Source organism: Loxodonta africana, chromosome 16 (assembly GCF_030014295.1).
Source record: "Loxodonta africana isolate mLoxAfr1 chromosome 16, mLoxAfr1.hap2, whole genome shotgun sequence".
Taxonomy (NCBI): Eukaryota; Metazoa; Chordata; class Mammalia; order Proboscidea; family Elephantidae; genus Loxodonta; species Loxodonta africana.
This window is the reverse complement of record NC_087357.1, coordinates 8649083-8675750: the sequence shown is the minus strand read 5'-3', so window position 1 is coordinate 8675750 and position 26668 is coordinate 8649083. Positions and strand designations below refer to the sequence as shown.

General features: G+C 45.2%; 1 protein-coding gene across 3 annotated transcripts in view; it reads left to right on the top strand.

Annotated features, from left to right (window-relative positions):
* The window catches only part of DOCK1 (dedicator of cytokinesis 1), a 542476-nt gene that overhangs the window by 335060 nt on the left and 180748 nt on the right, over positions 1 to 26668 (top strand). For all 3 annotated transcript variants that reach the window (XM_064269186.1, XM_064269185.1, XM_064269187.1), the window contains exons 28-29: positions 5225 to 5326; positions 14274 to 14368. In XM_064269186.1, the coding sequence (XP_064125256.1) occupies positions 5225 to 5326; positions 14274 to 14368 (197 nt within the window). The remainder of the gene's footprint in view (positions 1 to 5224; positions 5327 to 14273; positions 14369 to 26668) is intronic.

The window sequence follows — 26668 nt, the reverse complement described above, 5'->3', positions numbered from 1 at the left end:
GTTCTCAAGGGGAATGCTTTCAGACTCTCTCCATTTAGGGTGATGTTGGCTGTTGGCTTTGCATAGATGCCCTTTATTATGTTGAGGAATTTTCCTTCTATTCCTATTGTGCTGAGAGTTTTTATCATGAATGAGTGTTGAACTTTGTCAAATGCCTTTTCTGCATCAATCGATAAGATCGTGGTTCTCGTCTTTTGTTTTATTTATATGATGGATTACATTGATTGTTTTTCTAATGTTGAACCGTGCCTGCATACCTGGTATGAATCCCACTTGGTCATAGTGAATTATTTTTTGACATGTTGTTGAATTCTATTGGCTAGAATTTTGTCGAGGATTTTTGCATGTAATTTCATGAGGGATATTGGTCTGTAATTTTCTTTTTTTGTGGTGTCTTTACCTGGTTTTTGTATCAGGGGTATGCTGACTTCATAGAATGTTTTGGGGAGTATTCCATCCTTTTCTATGTTCTGAAATACCTTTAGTAGTAGTGTGTTAACTCTTCTCTGAAAGTTTGTAAATCATGGCCCGGGCTTTTTGTTGTTGTTGGAAGTTTTTTAATTACCTTTTCCATCTATTGTTATGGGTTTATTTAGTTGTTCTACCTCTGTTTGTGTTAGTGTAGGTAGCACATGCACACGTACACACACATCCATTTCTTTTAGGTTTTCACATTTGTTAAAGTACAGTATTTCATAGTAATCTGATATAATTCTTTTAATTTGAGTTGGGTCTGTTATGATATCACCTATTTCATTTCTTATTTGGGTTATTTGCCTCCTCTCCTGTTTTTCTTTTGTCAGTTTGGCCAATGATTGATTGATTTTGTTAATTTTCTCAAAGAACCTCCTTTTGGTCTTTTTAACTCTTTTGATTTTCTTTCTGTTCTCTATTTCATTTAATTCTGCTCTAGTTTTTATTATTTCTTTTCTTTTGGTGCCGTGGGACTTCTTTTATTGCTCTCTGTTCAAGTTGTAGGGATGATTTTTTTATTTTGGCCCTTTCTTCATTTTATTTATTGCTATAAATTGGCCTCTGAGTGTTGCTTTAGCCGTGTCCCAAAGTTTCTAATAGGAAGTATTTGCATTCTCATTGGATTCTATGAATTTCTTTATTCTGTCCTTAATTTCTTCTGTACCCCAGTCATTTTTGAGCAAGGTGTTCAGTTTCCAAGTGTTTGATTTCTTGTCCCTGCTTTTTCTGTTATTGATTTCTACTTTTATGGCTTTATGGTCAGAGAAGATGCTTTGTGATATTTTGATGTTTTGGATTCTGTTAAGGGTTGCTTTGTGACCTAATGCCCCTTTCTTAATGGGTCCCATGCTACAACTTTTGAGAAAAGCTGAGGTAGCAAAACTTGCTTTAAGAAAGGGGAGGGCTGCACAGTACAAATTGCTTCTGGAACATTTCTTTAGGTTTAGGTCACAGGGCATGCTCCCTGCCTGGCCTTTTGACCTCAAAAATCATGGTGATCTTCTGACCTTCCTTGGACCAACTCCCATTAGTTCTCATTGTCGTTCACCAGGGGGTCATGGGCTTCCCCCTAGGGATGTTCTCCTTCAGCGAAAAGGCTGCCTGGCCACCATTGACACGTTCCGGGGACGTGTTTTGTGGACGGTGGTGTGCTTTCTTCAGGCTTTCCTTGTCTGATCAGGGCTGTTACCTGTCCTTCGCCTTGCGTGGACTTTGCAGCACCGCATGGTAGTCTGCTTCTGACGTTGAGAATGCCCACATCACCCATTTGAGTGTCTGGCCTGATTCTTGATGCACCTGTTTCTCCCATTCATGTTCCTCAATGCTCCTGCCCTCGGTGTTCTCAAGACTGCTCAGGGCTCTGGCTTTTGTTTTCACTTCCACCTTGATATTTTAAGTGAAGCACATGGCTTTGTTGTTTCAGATTATAAATGGCTGACTTCGTGATTTCAGCGATTCTAAATTATACGTCTCCATTGTTTAGCTGTTTTGACATGCAGTAAATTAACTTGTGCACCTACTAGGTAAGGAGACTTGGGGGCACAATGGTTAAACCCTTGGCTGCTAACCAAACCATTAGCGGTTCAAACCCCCGGCAGCTCTATGGAAGAAATACCTGGCAATAGGCTCCCATGAAGATGACAGGCTAGTAGCCCTGTGGGACAGGTCTGCTGTGTCACATGGGAGTCATTGTGAGTTGAAACGAACTCAGTGGCGCCTACCAGCAACCACTGTGCACCTGTGTCAATACAGGCCTCTTCTTGTGCTGGAAAAACTCCCAGCCTAGCAGGAAGTAGACTGCATCACGAGGCGTGGTGAGGGGCAGAGGTCTATAGTGGTCTTTCCCCTTCCTTATCCTCTTCCAGCTCTCTTTCATGACTGCAGAATTGGAGAAGAGTGCATCTCAAGCTCATGCTGGCCATCAGCTGTGACCTCAGATTTCTCAAACATTGTGTGTTTTGGCAAGGGGAACACGATTAGGTCAGCTAGTGAGCACTCTGGTCACCTGGTAGTGTTGGGGTTCCCACCCAACTTTGCCATTTGCTCATTGTGGGTAAGATCTCTATGCCTCAGTTTCACTGCCTACAAAATGGGGACAAGATGGGATCTGTTGTGTGGTTGAATGGGGCCATGGTTATGTAGCCCTCACTAAGGTTCACATCCTAGTTGATTAGCATGTAATATTATGACCGTTACCCAAAAGATGTTATCCTGTAAAGAGCAAACAAAATATAGAGGCAGCTTCTCTTGAGCCCAATGGGGATGCCAAATATTTGTGTGTTTCAAAAGTTCATATTTATAAATAGCCATTTTGCAAATCTTCCTCCAATGGAAAACAAGCATTATTTAGCTCTTACCCTGAACATCAACTTTGAGTCTGAATCTCAGCAATTATCATCCTTTACAAATAATTTATATTTCTGGGTAAATGAAAGGTACTATATTACCATTATTGTATTTATTCAATTTATGTAATGCATCCTTTGATGACTCATTTGGAAGCATATATGTATACTATAGATACAAAACAGATTGAAAAAAGATATCTGACTTTAACATTTTGCTGTAGAACGAACATTCCAAATTAATATGAAAGACATTTAAACGTTCAAATGTATTGCTTGTAAAAGTTGAGTTAGTAAAAGAATGCAATTTGGAAACTCATTTAGTAGGGGAAATTGGGGGTAGGTCTTAAAATATGCCTCATCCTATGATTTTACCCAACTCATACTGATTTAACAGGAGAAAATATATGTCCTATATTTCTTAAAATGTTAATTTAGAGGAAAACGTTTAAAAGTGAGGAAGGCTTTAAAACACTGTTGGCCGGATCCCTTAAAGTGACGGATTGCAGTTAATGGCAACAGGACTGCTCTGGTGCCTACCCGCTCACCAACCCCTTCAGTGCACACACACAGGCATGCACACAGACATGCACACTCACAGAACAGTACACATACATGCACACACACAGACCAGCACACACACAGACCAGCACACATACATGCACATGCACAGACCAGCATACATACACGCACACGCACAGACCAGCACACATACACGCACATGCACAGACCAGCACACATACACGCACACGCACAGACCAGCACACATACGTGCACACACACAGACCAGCACACATACATGCACACGCACAGACCAGTACACATACACGCACATGCACAGACCAGCACACACACACGCACAGACCAGCACACATACGTGCACACGCACAGACTAGCACACATACACGCACACGCACAGACTAGCACACACACAGACCAGCACACATACACGCGCAGGCATGCACACATACACGCACATGCACAGACCAGCACACATACACGCACAAGCACAGACCAGCACACATACATGCACATGCACAGACTAGCACACATACATGCACACGCACAGACTAGCGCACACACAGACCAGCACACATACACGCACAGGCATGCACACATACACGCACACGCACAGACCAGCACACATACACGCACATGCACAGACTAGCACACGCACAGACCAGCACACATACATGCACACGCACAGACCAGCACACATACGTGCACAGACCAGCATGCACACAGACCAGCACACATACACGCATAGGCATGCACACGTACACACACACGCACAGACCAGCACACGTACATGCACACACACAGACCAGCACACATACATGCACAGGCATGCACACATACATGCACGTGCACAGACCAGTACACGCACCCAGAAACCAAAGCCAAACGCATCGTCGTCAGGTAGGTTCTGCTGTGGTGACCCCCTGTGTCACAGAGCAGAACTGCTCCATCGGGTTTTCTTGGCTGATATTCTTTACAGAAGCAGATCACCAGGCCTTTCTTCTGAGGTGCTGCTGAGTGGGTTTGAACCACCAACCTTTAGGTTAGTAGTCGAGCACAAACCGTTTGATCCACCCAGTGATCACATGTGCACACCCCATCTGCTGACAGCTCTTGGCCCTTGACTGTCTCCATGTCTGGATTTTGTTTTCCGGTTTCTTTCTTCCTCCTCCTTCTTTCCCTTCCCGCCCAGCCCTGTCTGCTGTGAGAAGTTCCTGATCTTCCCACTTTACATTCTGATGAGCCTGCGTTCCTCGTCTCCTTCTTCCAGAGGGGAGAGTTGGACCATAACTCGTTGTGGAGTCAGGGGTGATTGCATCTAAATTGGCCAAAGGGGGATACAGCAGGTTTTGAAAAATAAAAGGCCTCTGCTTTGCGATGGCCCCAGAGGAGAGGTGGCTCACCCTTTCTGCGTGAGAAGCGGGCAGTGGACTTCCAGGAGAACACAGCACACAGGCAAGGGAGGTTTTAGCCCTGTCTTTCATTTTTGTGCATAAGTTAAAGCTTATTTGTCCAGTCTGGAGGACCATGTGTCAGGAAGCACTGAATGCTGTTTGGCAGAAGAAAAGAGCAAATAAAAACAAAATCTTGAGGCTGGAAGGGACCAGTAACTTCCACTGGTCGACCAGCAAGGCATAGCAGAGCTCGGGACTTCACGCCCAGACCCTATTTGCTCTCCTTGAGAGATACCCCCCGCCCTTAAATTGAGGCGTAAGTCACATAACATAAAAGGAACCATTTGAAAGTGAACAGTTCAGTGGGATTTTGTAAATTCACCATGTTGTAAAACTTCCCCTGCCTGGACAGTTTTAGATCCTCACCTGCTGGTTGATCTCAGCAAGTATCATTCTGTCCCCATCTAATGCCATGTTTTAATTTGTTTACAGGGGAACTTTGTCGCTTGTATGACAGCGATTCTGCGACAAATGGAAGATTATCATTATGCCCATTTGATCAAGACTTTTGGGAAAATGAGGACAGACGTGGTGGTGAGTGTCGACCTTGACCTTTTTGACATAACCATGTTTTGGGGCCAGTGTTGCAGGCAGCCGAGTCAACAGGGCCATCAACATAAAGATTTCCATTTTAGGTAGAATTTTTGCATGGGAACTTGCCTCCCACTGATTGCAGAAGACCCCTGGGGATACCTGGCTGAGGCCTGCTTGCTAATGAGGGAAGGTGCTCACCTACACACCTCTTCCCGCCTTGAATTGGGGAACGACTCAAGGTCTGAGCCTGGAGAAAACCTCCTTTCCTTTCTGCCCACCGTTGCTCCACTTATGATCTGGGATCACTGAAAACTTGGAGGAGCTGCCCACGGACAGAGTACCACTAACCTCCGTGTACTGGTCGCCTTTTCAATCGCAGACGCCCGAGAACCTTTTGAGCCTTCGATTGGACAATGTACCCCATTATCGATTAGCTGTAATTACAAAAGCTCATTGGCATCTCTCTGCATCATTTTCTCGTCATCACAATACAACTCTGGTACAACTGAACCAAGTGTAATAGAGAGGACTTCATCGCCGGGGCGCCACCTCCCTGACGGCCTGGAATCACATTGCCGTATGGCAGATAACCCCTGCAAAGCTGCCGCAGCCCTGGTGGGCCCGCTCCCGGGCAGACGCCGGCCTCGGCTCTGGTGGGCCCGCTCCCGGGCAGACGCCGGCCTCGGCTCTGGAGCCTGACGGGCAGGTTCCACGTCCAAGGGCCCATGGGTCGCCTGTAGAGTACAGTGAGATCATCTAGTGTGTTCAACGCGAGGTGTGTTGCCCTTAACATCTTTCTAGTTCAGGGCCAGGGAGAAGAGAATGCTTTTTACAATTAAAAAAAAAAAAAGATCATTTCAAATACAAATGTTCCTCATTTTTTATTTCCTATATATGTTCTTATTATTTATTTCCACATATATGTGTATATATATATATGTATGTGTGTGTGTGTGTACATATATATAGTATTTGAGCCGTGGTGGCGTGGTGGTTAAGCATTTGGCTGCTAACCAAAAGTCAGCAGTTGGAATCCATCAGCTGTCCCTTGGAAACCCCACGGGGCAGTTCTGCTCTGTTGTATAGGGTCACTATGAGTTGGAATCGGCCTGACGGCAGTGGGTTTATATAATATGTATATACGGGGCTCTGGTGGTACAATGGTTAAGCATTTGGCTCTAACTGAAGGTTGCAGTTGGAATCCATCAGCTGCTCCTTGGAAACCCTGTGAAGCAGTTCTACTCTGTCCTATAGGGTTGCTATGAGTTGGAATCAACTCGACGGCAGTGGGTTTTATATATATGTGTGTGTGTATGCATATATACATATATATATGTACACATATATGTGCTTGTTTGTGTGTATATATATATTTTTTTTAATTTCTAAGAACAAAAATGCATCTACACATTGAAACCATAGCAGTTTCTATTAATAAAAGTCAGGGAGCAAGAATGGGTATGTGCTCGTGTGTCTGTGTATTTGGGCTTCCTTTGAACAGTAATGAGCAATTTAAAGTATGGATCTTTTCAGGTATTTCAAATATTTAATATCTATCACATTTATATACTATGACTATCAATCATTTCATAGTGAAATCAAATTTTATATTTGTAACATTTAATGCCACATTTGAATCTTAAATAAATCTCTAAGCTCTGTTTTAGCAAGCAAAAGAAATGATTATAATATGAACGTATTTTAACAATTTCATAGATAAAATTTCAAACTGAATAATAAGGTTTTTAGACCAATAAGTATCCTGAAAAAATGTTTGAATGAATAATTTGCTCTTTATCAGAAGAGTCATACAATCAAAAGCCACACACGCAAACTGTTAAAAACATTTTGTCCAGACTGTTAAGGGGTGCTGTTGATTGGGAAAGTTCAATGTATTACGAAAAGTGTTTACAAAATGGTGTTTTAAAAAAAGTACTATAATTTGCTGAATTCCAAGTGTGTGTCCCCTCCTTCCCTAGAACAGCGAATCAGATATTCACTGCATGTTGTGGCCCTGATTTCCCAAGGGATCCTTTTCCTTAGACACAGCAGTTTCAAAAATCAATTATTTGCAGGCAATTTGATTTCCATTATAAAATGGCATTTGTGGATGGGGTATCACAGATGCCTGCTGCAAGGAGTATAGACCTTTGTCACTGTCCTTAATTCGTCACAACCTTTGTACATGTGTTCCTGCCTGTTAACTGTACCATAGAGAGGATCTGACTACTCCACTCTGACAACCTATCGCAGCTTAAATAAAAGATGGTTGTGTGTTAAATGAGGAGCCCGGGTGGTGCAGTGGTTAAGCGCTCACATGTTAACCGAGGGGTCAGTGGTTTGAACCCACCAGCCGCTCCACGGGAGAAAGATGTGGCAGTCTGCTGCATAAAGATTACAGCCTTGGAAACCCTATGGGTCAGCTCTACTCTGTCGTATAGGTTCGCTACGAGTCGGAATCGACTCGATGGCAATGGGTTTGGCTTGACTGTGTCAAATAATTGGATGTTAATTACTCTTCCAACATGAAAATAGCCTAAGCCATTTTATCAAGACTATTTTCTTCTGACAAGAGCTTCTTCACCTTTTCCTATTTAGCCCTTGCTGGTTGAATGAGGCATTCCCATAGGAAATTGCATTTATTACCAACACCCAAGTCACGTGCCACAGAGCTGTTACTTTAACAGTCTCTCACATGGCCCCTGCTACCCCAGGGTGGTGGGTCTATCGAGCACTGTATGGGACTGAAGGACGGACCTAGAAAAGAAAAAGAATGGACATGGTCAACTCTAAACTCTCCCACCATAGAGACGGTCTGCCTTAGGCTGAGTTCTCTAGAGAAGCAAGACCAGTGAAGCGTGTATACATATATATGGAGAGAGAGAGAGTTTATATTGAGGAAATGGCTCACATGGTTGTAGAGGCTGGAAAGTCCCGAGTCCGTGGTTCAGGCTACAGGCTTCTTCTGACTCATGTAGCTGCAGTGGCTGACAAATACCAAATCAGCAGGTAAGCTGCTAGCTCAAGTCCCAGATGCAGGACCCAGAGTAAGTGAAAGCCACCAAGCTTTGCCAGAAAGTCCACATATATTTGATGCAGGCCACACCCCCAAGGAAACGCCCTTTCATCTGATCAGCTGCTCACAGCAGATCTCGTTATGGAGGTGATTATGTCTTTACATAGCTGCCAAACCACTGAGAGTCATGGCCCAGCCAATTTGACACACAACCTTAACCACAACCTTAAAAGGACTGTGTACCTCACAGGATCTCCAGACTCTTCTTCTCCAGTGGGGATACCGATCTGCAGCACAGGCTGCCGGCTGTCCTGTGTCAAAGCCGCAGTGTCGGGAACAGAAGCAGAGATGTTGCTCAGCTTCTCCATGGTAAGAAAGGAAGAGGAATGGAGGGCCTTGGACCTTCTAGGGAAGAGTGTCGTCTTCCTCCTTGTTCCAGTTTCTCACTTACCATCCAGTGGATTCTGACTCATGGTGACCCCACGTGTGTCAGAGTAGAACTGTGCTCCATAGGGCTTTTATGGCTGTGACCTTTTGGAAGCAGATCTCCTGGTCTTTCTTCCCAGGTGCTTCTGGGTGGGTTTAAACCTCCAACCTTTTGTTTAGTATCCAAGCGTGTTAACTGTTTGCACCACCCAGGCCTCAATCAATGTCTGTTTAGCGACTGCGTGAATAGTGACTTACTCAAAAATAGGCTGGCCAAGGCTTTGCCTGCAGGTTACGGTTTGAGTGGATGCAGGATAAAGGACCATGGATGTTGTCAGAAGGGGTACTGCCACCTTCTCACCTCCTGCCCAGCCATCTGCACTGGCCCAGGTGCTCCTGTGCAGGCCTCACCTCTCACTTGAACTCCCCCGCCCCAGTCCACTTGTCGGTCACATAGGGAAGCAGAGCAAGGCAGGCTTCAGAGCCTCAGCACGTTCTGGACCCTCTTCCTGGAGCTCCTTTCCCCCTCACTCAGTGACAATACACTCTTTCTGTGAACCCTTCCCTCACACCTGTCCTGGTTTGGTCGGGAGGACACAGGCCCTTCGGCCCCTGTGTCCAGACCGGTCACCCATCAGCCTGTGTTATGCTGGTCCAGGACGACGTCTTACACGTGGGAAGAGGGGAGTGAGGATGCTCACCAGATTGGGGAAGCAAGAATTCCTGAAGGGCCCAGGCTGGGAAACCTCGGGAGGCGTGTATATTTTAAAGAGCCTGGGGTGCCATATGAAACAGCCACCAAAGTGATTTGGAACCTCCCGTTGGCCTTGTATCGTGCATGGAAAGAAGAGTCAAGCTCCAGACATCTGCTTCTTTGTTCCTCGTGACCGTTGCCTTGTCAGTGAAGCTTTGATGAGAGCTCTCCACGCCGGACCCTGAGTCTGGGGTATAGAATTCTGTTACATTGAATTCACTCAATGGTATTTACTGAACATGACTCCACACAGCTGCTAGGGAGGAGACCACAATGGGCACAGCAGACGCTGCCCTCATGGCCTGCCTTCTAGTGGAGGATACCACAATTAAACAGGAAGCCACTCTAATTCACCAAAATTATCCATGCAACAAAGTAATGGTACCCCTGAAACAGGCAGGCTGAGTCGGGCCGGTTGGAAGCCTTCTTTGCATAAGAGAGAACAGTGGAAGGTTGAGGTGTGGCAGGAACAGCGTTGCAGGTGAAGGTTGCAGGTGGAAGGAGCATTGTGCCCAGGAACCTAGGAGCAGCGAGGGGAGGAGGGGAGGAGCCAGTGGAGGGCAAGGCATTAAACCAAGGACATTGTAGGTCCTAATGAGAAGTTTTGTCTCCTTTGTATTTGTTTTCAACTTTCAAAGTCATCATTTGCTGTTTTTATCTCCTAGATTTTTTTAAAACTTATATTCTACAGCATTTACTTTTTGGTTACAATTTTTGTTTTTGGATACTTGATTCACATGCAGTTGTAACATAATACAAATGGGCCGCGTGTTTTCTCCAGTGGTTGTTGCTCTTGGTTGCTGTCTAGTTGGCTCTGACTCATGGTGACCCCATCTACGACAAAACGAAACGTTGCCCAGTCCTGTGCCATCTTCACTATTGCTGTATGTTGGAGTCTTTTGTGGCAGCCACTGTGTATTTTGAGTGCCTTCCAATTTTTTTTTTCCAACCTAGGAGGCTCATCTTCCACTGCTGTATCTGATAATATTCTGTGGTGACTCATAGGGTTTTCATTGGCTGATTTTCAGAAGTAGATCATCAGGGCTTCCTTCCTAGTCTGTCTTGATCTGGGAGCTCCACTGAAACTTGTCCACTGTGGGTGACCCTGCTGATATCTGAAACACCAGTGGCATAGCTTCCAGCATCATAGCAACATGCAAGCTCCACAGTATAACGAACTAACAAATGTGTGGTGGTCTTCAGTGGTAACACCTTGCCAGTAGATGATCAAATCCAGGTTACAGCCACTGATACAATCGCCTGATCTTAGGCCGATTTTCCCAGTTTTACCTGTACTCTTTTCCCTAAAAATTTCATGGAAAATTTCAAACATACAGAAATGCTCTTTAATCTCTTTTTTTTTTCTGGAAGAGGACCATCGCCTTGTTTTTTCTGCCTTTCTTGGCACTGTTTGTTTGAAGATTGCAAGCTGACAGCTTTGGGGAGTATTCCTGATCCTGGATTTTCTGAGTGCTGCCTTATAATAGCATCTGACTTGTTTCCCTGCCTCCATATGTCCTGCGTATTGGCGGTTTGGTCTAAATTATATTCAGGTGCAGTGTTTTGGCAAGAGTGCTTCACATAGTGTCACGTCTGGAGGCCGGAACTGTCATGCCGACCCACTGTTGATGGTGCTAAGTTTGATTGTTGGCTAAAAGGTGGTAACCTGGTAACCACCAGATCTGCCTATTGTAAAGATATATACACATACCGTTTCCAGTTACCACATAATCGGTGGGTCATGCTTTAGCATCCACAGAAAGCTGACAAATACCTTGTTTTCCAGCAGTCTTTCATCTGATGTGTTTAGCCTCAATTAATGGTGCTTGCTGAAGCAGTTCCTTCTTTGGCGGAGCAGAGTCAGAATTTCCTTGTTCTTAGAGTTAAGAGCTTTGTCTTTAGTGGAGGAGCTTTGGGAAGCCATTGGAAGTTGGGGAAGGGTTGCCGTCTTGATCAGGTTTCCACTTTGAATGGGTCACTCTGGGTGAAATGAGGGGCCAGGAGAGATAAGAGTGGACATGGCTAGCTGGGTTAGGAGTCCTTTGCGGCAGTCCAGATGAGCGAGGTGACCATTTGTTCAAGTACATGAGGACAGATATGGAAGGAAGCCCACGGGTTTATGACACAAAGGTTTTCCTCTGGAATGCCTTGATGGTTATTATCAGAGCTGCCAACTTATTATACGGCGCTTCTGTGAATAATCAAACCAACAAATACAGCGGGGACCAGTGGGTGAGGGATGATGAAATCATGGAAGAAGTAAATGTGTTGCTATCAGCATTTAATAGTGCTTAGGGTAGGGAGTGAGGGGCATTATTATCTAGGAAGCACTGAGTTTCTTGCTTATAGGGATGGAATATTTGGCAAAGGACATTGGTGATGTACCCCACAATTGACGTAATTGATCTGACTGAATTGTCTCCATGAAAAATGTTGAATTGGCAAATGTGGTGTTATTTATATTTTTTACGACAATTAATTTTTTTTTTTTCTGCAAAATGTAACATGAGTCCTCCAGCCCTCCTGGCTGACTTGGCGCCATCCTTGGTTCTGCGAGTTAAGCCTCTTTAGCCATGTGGACCACCGCCACGGCTAGTGAATTATGCAGATCGACAAGGAAGGCTTGCAAAACCTCATCTCCCATAATATGCAGTGTTTTGTTTGATCAGCAAAGTACCAACGTTCAACAGCTGAGCCATGCTAATGAAGTGCGGGATTGTGTCTCCTAGAAAAAAGGGAGTTGGGAAAATATGCTTCTCTTCCAGAATAATAAAAACCAGGCCCTGCATCTCAATTATTAGACTTTGAGGAGTGATCAGCAAGACAGCCAGCAATTTCATGCAAATAAGATGTGACTAAATTATGGTACTCAGCTGGCAGGACATGCAACCTGGTCAGTAACAACATGAAACTCTTGACCAAGTGGGGAACTAAGAGGTGAAATGTGAAGTTCAGTAATTAGCTGGGAACCAAGCCATTCAAATGTCAGAGGCACCCGGACAGCTTCCGGTCCCGAGAGCTAGCTGAGAGGGCAGCCGACTGACTGTCCCCTCTTGACTTTGCACAGGCCACTGACTTCTCCTGTGCTGGAGGCTTCTGTTGTAAAAGGGTCATCGAAGCCCTAACTCACTCCTTGAGTCTTTATTCATGGTAGCAGGTATACCAAACCTCCCACACAACAGCCGTGAGTTGCTGAAGCCACTTGCTCTTAGGCGTGCAGAGAAAGTATCTTATCTTTTTATCTCCACTTATGGTTGTTATCAGTAGCCTCAACAGTAGACTCAAACACACCAACTGTTGTGAAGATGATGCGGGACCAGGCAGCATTGCCATGAGCTGCAGCCGCGTCCACAGCAACCAACAACATTGCTGGTGTCGAATTCAACTTGTGCCTCTCTGCGCGATGAACTTGTTGAGAACTTTGTGCTGGGAATTGCTTTCCCGACCGCCTAAATTCTCTTCACCACCTTGGTCTTCACAGCCATTGCACCTAATTATGATTCAGTAGATTAAATAAATGAGAAATATCCACTCTTTTGGCAATCTCTGACAGTGGCCTCATTTCTCTGAGTTGATTCTCATTGCCCTTCATCTGCCCACCCCAGAGCTCCACTGAGCATGCGCACTGTCAGGCCTGTGTGCTTTTCACAATAACCACTTGTGTTATTCCCGTTAGCACACAACAGGTGTCACACCCACAGAGACCAAAAAGTCTCCTAATTCTGCCAGGCATAGGGTGGAGCCCCTAGGAAACCGGCACCCCTCCCTGCAGCCAGGAGCAATCTTATCAGCGTGGATGCAGGCTGGAGCAGCAGGGTAGACCACAGAAGGCATAGCTGCTCAGTTTATGGGGATGTTCTGCCCTTTGGAAGGTCCCTGGACACCACAAAAAGTTTGCACTTGGTTGTTAATTGAAAGGTTGGCAGTTGAACCCACCCAGCAGCAGGGCAGAAGAAAGGCCTGGCAATCTGCACCCATAAAGATTACAGAAAACCCTGTGGAGCACAGTTCTACTCTGTAACACATGGGGTCGCCATGAGTTGGAATCATCTTGATGGCAACAAGTTTGGTTTTGTTTAGCTGCTTTTTGGAAGAGTTTAGCCCCAAGACACCGTGATCATGGTTTACAGCTTGCTGATTATGTGCGTATGGTCAGGAGTTTCTGTTGGAACCTTTTTTTGGATTACGTAGGAAAAGGAATGGATAATAATATCGCATATTCAGCCCTATGGGCCCTGTTCCTAATGAAAAATGGATTGAAAGTAAGTGTGAAAAAAAGCTAAAAGCTGTGTGTTGTGTTCTTAAAAATCATGTTTTCGTATTAGCAGAAGCACTATTGAATGCATATCTGTAACTCTGGGGATTTACCTGCTGCCTGTTAGAGAGACACACCACGGGCCTACTTCAGCACACGTTGTTGTTAGGTGCCGTCGAGTCGGTCCGACGCACAGTGACCCTGTTTGCAACAGAAGGAAACACTGCCCGGTCCTGCACGGTCATTGTTCTGCTCGAGCCCATTCTGGCAGCCACGTTTCAGACCATATCCTTGAAACAGTCATCAGAGATGAGGGACGCTCAGCTCAACAGAAAGACACAATGAATTCACGGCTCCCGTGAAATGCATCTTCATTAGTTTTTAGAATGTTTTCATTCAGCTGAAAAATGGGGTCCTTTGTGATCTCGTCACTCATGGGGACGGTGTTCACTTTCTTTTTGGTATCCTGTTTCAAATGCTTTGCTTTTTATTTCAGGATTTTCTGATGGAAACATTCATCATGTTTAAGAATCTCATTGGGAAGAATGTCTACCCTTCCGACTGGGTCATAATGAACATGATGCAGAATAAGTAAGTACGGGGAGCTCTCTCACCCTCTGCCAGGGTCCTCGCTCATGTCTGGCTTGGAGCAGAGGTTTTGTCAGGATCTCCTGGTGGCTGTCCCCCCTTCTGTGACGCAAACAATTATTTTGGGAAACGGACCTGGAGGATGTGATGACTTGCCGATGTCGACACGAGGTTCGGGATCTAAGTACTTGCTCTCTGCTCCCTGGAGGAATGCAAACCTGGCCCAGAACCTTCCTGAGCCTTTTTCTAGGCCAGAGAGGTACTGCGTGCTGTACGTTTGCCATCAAATTTTAACCACATATTTTTATTAGCCAAAGCCATTCTCAGCTCTGTGCTGGGCTTTTGAAAACGGTGTTTGCATTTCACGTATTTCAGAATCAAAAAACCATGAGGAGCGTTTTCCTTATGCTCCTGAAATGTTAAACTTGTGCCGTGTTTAGATTCACCCCCCTAGGGGGCTGTTGACTAATTTCCTCACTCGCTGAGTTTTGTAATTCCTGTAAGCACCAACACTGACCACAGAGTTCTCCATCGCATGAGACTTTTAGGATATGTTTCTGCTGGCCTCTTTTCTTTTTCCTTGCTATTTTTATTGTGATTATTGTAGATTTTCAAATGCAGTTGTAAGAGATAATACAGCGAGATCTTGTGTGCAGGTCATCTAGTTTGTTGCAATAAGAACGCTTTGTAAAATTGTAATGCAGTCTCAGAACCGGGAAGTTGACTTCGATACATCCAGTTTATTGTTTGGATTTTCCCAGCGTACTTGTGTTTGTGTGTGTGTTTAGTGCTATACAAGTTTGCCACGTGTGTGGGTCTTGTATCCCTCCCAATCGGGACACCGAACGTTCCCGTGACCACAGGGTCCCTCATGTTGCCCATTTGTAGCTGCTCCCACCTCCCCGCCTCCGCCTTTACTGTCCCTAATGCCGGTCAACCACTAACCTGTCCTCCATTCCCAAAATTTTGTCATCTCAAAAATGTTATATAAGTGGAATCAGACAGTATCTAACCTTTAGGGATTGGCTCTTTCACTCCACTAAATGCCCTGGCCATTTATCTAAGTGTTGGCATGTATCAATAGGTTTGCTCCTTTTTATTACTGAGTAGTATTCCATGGTATGGAAGGACCACAGTTTGTTCATTTATCTGTTGAAGGACATCTGGGCTATTTCTGGTTCAGGGCTGTTATGAATAAAAGTGCTATGTATGTGCATGTAACAGTTTTTATATGAATAAAGATTTTGTTTCTCTGGGACAAATGCCTAGGAATCCGATTGTTGGGTTGTATGGAGGTGCCTGGGAAGAATGTCCTGGTGATCGACTTCTAAAAAATCAGCCATTGAAAACCCTACGGAGGACAGTTCCACTCCCACATGCATGGGGTCACCACGAGTCACAGTTGACTCATCACAATCAGTGTTGGTGTTGGTAAGGTAATTGTGTGGTTATTGTTTAAGAAACTGCCAGACTGTGGCTTTACCATTGTGTATACATCCCACCAGCAATGTGTGAGCAATCCAGTGTCTCCCTGCCAGCATTTGGTGTGGCCACAATGTTCAATTTTAGCCATTCTGATAGACTAATTTATGGTTCTAATTCGCATTTCCTTTACGGCTTTGTCTCTTGCTAATGCCTTTTGCCCACCCTGTGGGTAGAACCGTGGCGGCTGGGCCCTTTGCTGGGTATTGCTGCTTTCTGTGGCACCAGGGATAGAATCGGCCTCGGGCACGACCAGCCACAGGGATTCTGAGTGGCCTCCGTGAGGGTTAAGCATGGGTGAGTGTTGTCCACCACAAGCCACAGGTCACTGTGGCAGAAATCTGCCTCCACGATCAAAGACAGAGCTTGAGATGACATGGCAGAGCGGCCTGGAGAGGCTGCTGCAGACTCAGTGTGGACCTGGGCCCGCAGCAGCATCCTGGCCCCCGATTCTCCCAAGTCTACCTGCTGTGTGACCAGATAATTTACATAACTCTCCTGGCATCTGAGTTCTCATCTGGAAATGAGGGCAGTAAAGTAAGGGATTGATATGTCTTTCCTTCTTCTCTCTTAGGGTCACACTGTGATGGACAATTTAGGATGTCCCTGAAGCACTGTGGTGTTCTTGTTTTAATGGGCCTATTTTTCATGTAACAAAACAACAAAACGCTGTCGTGGTTGTGTACATAGACACCAGATTTGCCTTGCTGGGCTACAGCCAACAAGTGCGGGGCCAGTCCTTGCTGTCGGACGGGGACATGACGTGTTAGCTGGAGTGGGCAGGTGAACTTGCCCAGTTGGTAGAGAGAGCACGTTGTTGTTGTCGTTGTTGCTGTGGAGTCAGACGCTGGCACCTTCAGAGCCTTTGGCACTTTGGAAGGACGTGTGTGTGTGTGTACATGTGTGTGGGTGTGTGCAGGCACATGTGTGCATTATGGGTATGTATGTGCACACATGTGTATGTGTGTGTGTGCATGTCTGTGTACATGCATGTGGGTGGGTGTGCCTGTGTGCATGTGGGTGTGTACTGTGAATGTGACGTGACAGTACCATATAAAGGCAGTTGTATTTGCAGAGATTCTGACTCAGAGCAGCTCACACAAATCCCCCTTACCATCACAGTGGGCACACCCAGCAGGGCCCAGGTCCCCAGCCAACGTGGACAGCAGAGAGTAAAGCACAAAGGAGCATTTTGGAGACTGATCAAAGTGAGAGAGCCAAGATCATATTTTTTTTCTCACATCTCACTGCCCCAAAATGCTGCCCCTCCATTTAATAAACAGCATCAGCTTGTAGAAGCTGGAGAAGGTTGCTACCTTCTCCATGTGGCCAGTCAGTTAATATGTGAGATTATCTGGAGACAGAGTGGTGTGGTGACCCTCGAGCATTCTTTAACATCCTTGTTTAAATGCCAGCTTCAAAATGAAGACTTTATTTCTGACTGTATTTAATGTGCTTACTCTTTGTGATGTGTCCCATAGTTGCATTCTCAGGATAAAGGTAAGCTAACGTTGTCTATGCTCTTGTGGCTTTTGCTTAAGGTGCAGTGGCAGCGCAGTGGCTAAGCGCTTGGCTGCTTACTGAAAGGCCTGAGGTTTGAACCCACCAGCCACTCTGCGGGAGGAGGATGTAGCAGTCTGCTTCCTCAATATTTACAGCCTCAGAATCCTATTGGGGCACTTCTACTCTGTCCTGAGCGTTGCTGTGAATAGGAATCGACTCGATGGCAATGGGTTTGATTTTTTGCTCTGGTCCTTTCACTGTGCCAGGCACTATGGTGGGGACCTTACATGTAACAGTATCTTTAATATCCTCAGCCACCACCTGAGACAGCTAATTTTATTGTACCCATTTTATAGATGGAGGAAGTTGAAGCATACGGGTTTGGTAACTTGCCCCAAGACATGCAACTGGAAAGTGGTAAAGCCAGTACTTAAGTCCAGAGCCTACACCTACACCACACTGCCACCCTGCCTCTTCTATGATCTTAAGTGTGCCTCCTATTTCCCAGGAAGTTTGTGTTTTGTTTTTTCAAATCCTATCATTATTGTGAGTTGCCATTGAGTCAGCATTGATATGTGGTGACCTTTTGTAATACAATGAAACATTGCCTGGTTCTGCACCATCTTGATGATCGTAGGTACCTGATGTCCTCTAAATACAACTTTTCCTTTGCTTATAGGGTTTGCTACTCATCATAAAACCCATTGCCCTCAAGGTGATTCCGACTCATAGTGACCCTATAGGACAGAGTAGAACTGCCCCACAGGGTTTCCAAGGAGTGTAGACCTCAAAATACCCCTACTTATCTTTCTTCACCACCAGAAATATACGCTCTTAAAGAGGGTACCAGTCATTAATGTGTTTTACACAAGTTCTGCTGTGAACTTCTAGGAGAACAAAATCTCATTGATATTGTAATAAAATAATTTCCCTCCATCCTTTTTTCTGGGTCGTTATCTGTTTGCCCATAGCTTAAAAGCTTCATACTTTATACACTGCAACTCTTTCCTGCTCCACCCTCTGCCTGGCATGGATCCGAGACTTCTCTGCCTCTGTAGGATAAGCAGTGATTCCCCGAAGCTTCTGGAGCCTGTCTTTAAGTTTTAATGGCACAGCTGGACATGCAGTTTTACCACCCATGGCTTAGAAATTGACAGAATCGGCCTCTATGGTCTCTTAAATATTTGTGGGCTGTTCAGCTTTGTCTCTTTGAACATACCGTTCCTCCGTGCAGGAGACTTGTAAAATGTAATTAAAGATGGCGTCCCTTAGCTGTGGTGCCACAACGTGCATATCAAGAATCAAAGTGCTGAGATATAACGAACATCCCAAAGGATGGTGGTTGCTTGGTTGCTGCTATGTTCAAGCCGGTAACTGATCAGCGATGGCCTGACATTATAGCTCTGCCATAGAATGTTACAGCGCCAGATGGCAAGGTGACATTTAAGATAAGCACTGTTCAGAAACAGGAGAAGTGTGCTTGTGTGTTAGCATCCAGAAGTGCTCGATAATCATCCCAGAGGGGGAGCGAATGCCAAGTTTCCATTTAAGATCTTAGGTTGTGTGGGATGCCTAGGTCTTCACACTCACCATCTAACTCTTAGCTTCCGTCTTTTTTTGTTTTTTATTTTTTTATTGTACTTTACATGAGAGTTTATAGAACAAACTAGCTTCTCATTGAACAATTAGTAAACATTGTTTTGTGACATTGGTTACCAACTCCACGACATGTCAAAACTCTCCCCTTCTCAACCTTGGGTCCTTCTTACCAGCTTTCCTGTCCCCTCCTGCCATCTAGTCCTTGCTCCTGGGCTGGTGTGCGCATTCAGTCTTGTTTTGTTTCATAGGCCTGTCTAATCTTTGGCTGAAGGCTGAACGTCAGGAGTGACCTCATTACTGAGCTAAAAGGGTGTCTGGGGCCATACTCTCGAGATTTCTACAATCTCTGTCAGACCAGTAAGTCTGCTTTTTTTTTGTTTTGTTTTGTTTTTTGTGGGTTAGAATTTTGTTCTACATTTTTCTCCAGCACTGGCAGTGCATCGTCTCCAGCATGAACTCAGAGCCAAGTGCAGTCAGGGCAGGGGGGGCTCAGTGGTAGAATTCTTGTCTTCCACGCAGGAAACCCAGGTTCGATTCTCAGCCAGTGCACCTCATTCACAGCCCACCATCTGTCAGTGGAGGCTTGCGTGTTGCTAGGATGCTGAACGAGGTTCAGTGGAGCTTCCAGACTAAGACAAGGAAGAAAGGCCTGCCAAGGCAAACCCTATGGATCACAATGGCCCCATCTGCAACCAATCGGGGACGGCACAGACTGTGCAGTATTTCATTCCATTGTGCGTGGGGTCACCATGAGTCGGGGGCAGATTCCACGGCAGCTAACAAAATCAGTAACAACCATGTACACCGCCTTTTATAAGGTATATTTTCCATACTTTTTTATTTGTTAACCTGGCAATTTCTCTCCTTTTAAGTATGATGTACCCTGTAATCGACTTGATGGCACTGGGGTGGGGGAAGTATAATGCATTTCTGCACTCATAGGTGTTATCCATCAGATGATCAGAGTCCAGGATGGCAAGCAAATGGATGTGTCTGTCAAAATTAATTTCGCATGTAGTCAGGACAGGAAAGGGCCCCTAGCCTTAGGAAGGGATTCTGCCCTTGAGTGCCAGCTTTCTTATGGGTAAATCATGTTCAAACCCAGAAAGCAAATTTGCAGGGTAGGACTTTGCAGGTACGCGCCATCTGGTTTGGTTGCTGTGGCAGAGTTGTCACCCTTGGCAGGCGCTATTCCAAGAGCTCGGATCCGAGACAAGACGCCATAGGATGCGAGAGGGAGTGGGATTCCCCATTGCCGGGTCAGCCTTACTCCCCTCCCTCTGGCGGTGGCCCAGCCTGAAGATGGCCCAGTCCGGGATGACTGAGTCCTCGTTCCTGCTCACCTCAGCTCCCGGAAAGGGCGCGCTGCTGAAAGTCCCTGCATAGGGTCAAAGCATGGGTGTAAAGGAGGCCCTAGAGACTCCTGGATTGTTACTTTACATCTTTTTTCCTTCCTCTGAAGCCTGCAGTTTTAGGTTGACATTGTTGCTTTTAATTTAATTTACTTTTTTAATTCATTGGTTTACTACTGAGGTTTCACACATCCAAGTGTCTGCAGATTTTAAGCACACCTGAGGTTTGTTTTTTTTTTTACTTTGAAATGGTATGCAGCAGCTGTTGACACACTCACTCACCACACAACTAGCTGAGGACCAGTAAGGAAAATATATATGTATTATTTTCAGGGAAGAAGTAGGAATACAAAGTCAATATATGAAAACATTCTGGAGTGAAAACTTCCCTGGGCTCAGCGTGCCTGCATTTTCCCACAGCTCACTCACTTAATGTGGCTCTTTGAACCTTAATCCTCTCCAAGGAAGCTGGCCTCAAACGAGAGGTTATGCAGCTCAGACCACTGAGGGCCCTGAGACCACAGGGCTTCTTCCTGGGCCAGGCCAACACGGGCTGGGCCTGCTCAGGTTTCTGGCAAGTCTCCCCGGAGATAGACCGTGAGATGTTCCTTCGGGGTGATGTGGGCCCTTGTGATGCGCTGGGGTACCAAGACAGATTTGGTTTGCAGCTAGTAATGGTGCTATGTATTTCATGTATCCATGAGTCCCTGGGTGGTACAAGTGGTTTGCACTCTAGTACTAACCAGAAGATTGGCAGCTCGAACCCACTCAGCAGCATCACTGAAGAGAGGCCTGGATATCTGCTCCTGCAAAGATTACAGCCAAGAAAACCCTATGGGGCAGCTCTGCTGTGTAGCACGTGGGTTGCCATGAGTTGGAGTCAACTTGATGGCTGCAGTTATTGGGGTTATGTGTTACTTGTTTTAATATCCTGGCCACGTGAAGACTATCCCCCTGGTTTGCCAACAGGAAAGCTCTTTGCCTAAAGGACCCCATGAGCATGGTATGTTCCCATGATCATAATTTTATTTTTGTCCCCAGAGGATGCTTTTGGATAGGGCAGGGGTGTTGGCAGATCACTTCCAGGTGTTCCTCGACCTGATGTGGTTACAGATGATTGAACAGAGCCAACTTCACCGAACAATGGAAACGCCTACCCACCAAATGCTACGAATTGCAGTTCTAGGTATATACAATTATGCATGCTTATCCCTTATGGAAGGAGCCCTGGTGGTGCAGCGGTTAAGTGCTCAGCTGCTAACCAAAAGATCAGTGGCTGAAACCCACCAGCCACTCCATGGAATAAACATGTGGCAGCCTGCTTCTATAAAGATAGACAGCTTTGGAAACCCTATGGGCCGTTCAACTCCATCCTATAGGGTTGCTATGAGTCAGAATTGACTCAACAGAACAGGTTTGGATTTTTGTATCCCATGTGGAGAGCCCCTGGATGATGCAGATGGTCACATGCTTGCTGCCAACTGAAACGTTGGAGGTTCAAGTCTTCCCAGAGGTGGCCTCAGAAGAAAGGCCTGACTGTCTACTTATGAAAACTCAGCCATTGAAAATCCTGTGGAGCACAGTTCTACTCTGACACACGTGGGGTCAGCAGGAGTCAGAATTGACTCAGTGGCAATTGGTTTGTTTTTAAAAATCCGTTCTGGCATTTTCATAAATTATTTTAATATTTTCTCTAATATTTATTCTACAAATAAATATTAGAGAAAATACTGAAATAATTTTACTTTTACTCTTAACTTAATAATTAAGCTTGACCTAAAATAAAAACAAATAACTTCAGATTTTACCTGGTTGTTTATAAGCTATTCCTTGTGTATAACAGAGGCACTTTATGCAGTTTGGTTGTATTCAAATTACCTCTTCATTTAACTCATAGACGAAAAATCAGAGTCCTCCCAAAGGCTTGGAGTGAGGAAGAGCTGTCGGCCAGGACTCTTCTGCAGAGAAGCCAGCCTTCAAGGGGAGTTTTAAAGGCACAGTATGTTGATGCATTCCCATCAACGGGCTCACCTTCTCACCGAGCTATTGCTGGTTTTGATGCTGCCGTCCCACTGGCATTCAGTGCTGGAGGGTCCTCTCCACTGTCACAGAACTAGCCAAGTGCCCTCGAGTGTATGCATGAACACCTCTCAAGACAAAAACAAATGGAGGAATTGCATTTTATAAAGGTCGCTCTCTAGGTCCTTCTGTCCTAAATTGTTACCCCCAATTCTGCTGGGTCTTAGGAAAAAGACCCTCTGGTGTTATGTTTTCGTTTTAAGGTTAGAATGGGAGGAGGAAGCTGACATTCATTGCTGGGTTGCCAGGTGATGTCTTAGGTACCTTTTCAATGGCTCTCAACGGGAGGCAGTTTTCCAGTTGGGGACGATTTGGCGATGTCTAGAGACATTATGGGCTGTCACATTTGGAGGGAGAGGTTCTACTGGTATCTACTGGAAAGAGGCCAGGGATGCTGTTCAGCTTCCCGCGGTGCACAGCACAGCCCCCACCACAAAGAATCATTAAGCCCAGAACGTCAACAGTACCGCCATTTTACGGATGAAAATCTGAGTCTCACTGATATGAAGGAGGTACCTGAAACATGTGATTTATTTCAATGGCTCGTGTCTTCATCTCCACCTTTCTCAGCCACCCGTTCACCCTGTGTGGCCCCAGCAAAGCCAACTTCCTTTAAAATGAGTAGTAGCAGCCCACCTCATGGTCTTTCTCAGAAGATGCCAGGACTGACCTTTTGTTAATGAGGTGGTGTCTGAGAACGGAGGTGATTTTTCCTAGGACCCACAGCCCAGTAGCCCAGAGCTCCTTTTTTACCCCACATTCCCAGTGCTGAACTCGAAGCAAAGCTTGATGTAAAAATGAATGAATGAATGAATGAACTAACAAATGAGTGGACAAATGAAACTAAACTGACATAAATGGAATCTTATGTCGTGTAAACTTTTGGGATTGGCTTTTTTTCACTCAGCATAATGCGCTGAGGTCCATCCAGGTGTTTGGGTGTGTCAATGGTTTGTTCCTTTCTATTGCTGAGTAGTGTTCCGTAGTCTGGACGTAGCCAATTTGTTTAACCATTCGTCTATTGTGGGGTGTTTTGGTTTTTCAAGTTTTGGGCAGTTATGAATAAAGCTGCCATAAACATTGATGTTATTTGGGCATAAGTCTTCAATTCTCTGGGGTGAATGCCCCCAAGTGCAACTGCTGGATGGTATGATAAGTGTGTATTTAGTTTTATGAGAAACTGATAAATTGTTCTCCAGAGTGCTGGCACCATTTACGTTCCCACCAGCAACGCCTAACGGATCCAGTTTCTCTGCAGCCCTGCCAGCGTTTGGCATGGTCGTTATTTTCAATTGTACCAGGTGTGCAGACCCCTGCTGGTGCAGCGGTCAGGAGCTCAGCTGCTAACCAACGGGTCGGCGGTTTGAACCCACCAGCTGCTCCTTGGAAACCCTATGGGGCAGTTCTACTCTGTCCTAAAAGAACTCTGTCCTACAGGGTCCCTATTAGTCGGAATCAACTCAATGGCAACGGGTTTGGGTTTTTTTGTTTTTTTTTTTTTGGTAAAATGGTCTTTATGAGTTGGAACCGACTCGACGGCAGTGGGTTTTTGGAGTGGAAAGTGGTCTCTGGTACAATTTTTTACATACCCCCCAGCAGGGTATGGGTGCCACTGTTACTACAGGCTCTCAATAATACTCAGGACTGTCAGCCTGGTTTTTCTTTTTTACCATCTGGTGGTGTACAGTGGGATTGTATTGAATTCACTTTTCCTTGATGTCTGGATAGGCTGTACGCCTTTTCATCTATTCATTATTATTATTCTCTTCTGTGAAGTGCCTGTTTGGGCCTCTTGTCCATGCTTCTTTTGTGTTTGAAGGAGTTCTTTATATATATTCCGGGTAAGGACTTTGGGTCAGGCATGTGTGTTGCAAATCTCTCCTCTGACTCAGTCGTGGCTGTGTTTTCTCTCTTAGTGGTGTCTTTTGTTAGTTGACATTAAAATTTCTTTGGATGACTCTTGCAGAAAGACACAGAGTCAGCTTGCCTGGCTGTGAATTGATCATAACGAGCAGGGTGGCTGTCCATACGACAGGGCTACGCATTCTTTCCATATGGAAACTCCACGATATGAGGTTTTTCAAATGAAATGAACTTAAAAACCAAACGTGGCATTCCACCAGCATTTATCAAGCTCCTGCTGTTTTCTAGACATGAGATCAGACATAGAGTCGAGTAATATTTTGTCTCCATCTTCAGGAAAGCCTGACAGTGGTATACTTAATTTTTTTTTTAATTCATATATGAGATACATTTTCAGATTTATGATAAAGTGATGACAGCGTTTAATATAATTTCTCCATAGACCTGAAATGTTAATGGGATTGTGACATCTTATACACATTTTTACTCCTGTAAGACCCTTTCAAAAGTATTCCTGGTGGCACAGTGGATAAAGTGCTTGACTTTATCCATTGGCTGCTCCTCGGGAAAAAGACCTAGCAATTTGTCCTGCAAAGGTTCCAGCCTAGGACCTTCTTTTGGGGCAGTTCTGCTCTGTCCTAAGGGGTCACTGTGAGTTGAAATGACTGCACAGCACATAACAAGAGCCTTTTATGTGGTGCTGTCTTGGTCATCTAGTGCTGCTGTAACAGAAATAGCACAGGGGGATGGCTTTAATAAAGAGAAATGTATTGGCTCACAGGCTAGTAGGCTACAGGTCCAAATTCAGGGTGTCAGCTCCAGGGGAAGGCTTGCTCTCTCTGTTGGCTCTGGACGAAGGTCCTTGTCATCAACCTTCCCCTGGACTAGGAGCTTCTCAGTGCAGGGACCCAAGATCCAAAGGATGCGCTCTGCTCCTGGTGCTGCTTTCATGGTAGTATGAGGTCTCCCACTCTCTGCTCGTTTCCCTTTCCTTTTATCTCTTGAGAGATAAAAAGTGTTGTAGGCCACACCCTAGGGAAACTCCCTTTACATTGGATCAGGGAGGTGATCCAAGCAAGGGTGTTACATCCCACCCTAATCCTCTTTAAAATAATCTAATCTCTCCTCCTTAACCACAGGCAGAGATTAGGATTTATAACACACAGGAAAATAATCACAAAATGGAGGACAACCACACAGTGCTGGGAATCAGGGCCTAACCAAGTTGACACATATTTTGGGGGGACACAATTCAATCCATGACAGGTACTTACTATGTTTTTCATGAATTTCTATACCTTTGTGTGTGGATCTTAGAGGCTCCCTGGGGGATGTTACTCATGGTCATCTTGGTGTTTGCAGAGTGGGTTTTGGAATAAAACATTGACCAGCACACAGTAGGTGCTTAACAAATAGTGCTTGAGTAACTGTTTGACAAAGGTCGCCGTGTGGCATAAATGGTTCGTGCTGGACTACTAACTTAAAAGTTAGCAGCTTGAACCCACCCAGCAGCACCTCGAAAGAAAGGCCTGGCCATCTGCTTCCATAAAGATTATAGCCAAGAAATCTTATGGAGTAGTTCTACTCTGCAACACGAGGTCGCCCTCAGGTGGAAATGACTTGAGGGCAATGGGTTTGTTTTTTGGGTCTTTGTTTTGTTGTTTGTTTGATTGGTTGGTTAACTGCCTGACTGAAAGAATGAATGTCAAAGTAGACAATGCTCTTTTTTTTTTCAAAGTCAACTGAAAATACATGAAATACTTTGTAGCAGTTTGTAGCTGGGTCTACAAAGAGATACATTCCAGATGTAGCTATGTCACGAGCAAGGACTGTATCTCATTTTCTGGAAGATCTATTAGCCAGTGGGTTTTTTTCAATTGAAGGTTGCCCTCAGTTTACAGGAGAGCCCTGTTAGGGAGGCGGATACCGATGCATCCCAGCCAGCGCGGGCCTGTGAGCCGCAGGAGGCTGCGGTCTGTGGGAGCTTGCTGCTTCCTCTTAACCTTTCCCAGACAACTTCAGAGAAGGGCTTTTACTTAATACTGTACCTGTCAAATTCGCAGAGCTGCAAGTAAATGGTAGATACAAATTATGTTGTAACGTGAAATTTTTTCTTGTTATTCTGCAGCTCGGTTGATTTAGGAAGAAAATGAACTCTGACAGCTTGGTCTTTTCAGTTCAGTGGATTCTAATCGTTCAAAACAAAGGTCCGGCACCAAAAGGCTCCTCCCTTGATACTTTATCCAAGATGCTATGAGCCGCGCCTTTTGCAGGACCAAGTGTCCATCAACTCTGTCATGAACACACTACTACGCCCCAGAAAGAGAGAGCGCTAAACATTAACATTTGTCCGTGTAAATATTAACCGTCCCGCACGGGGAAGGAGCTCTTCAGCTGTCTGACTGAACGGGTGGGTGTTAGCACC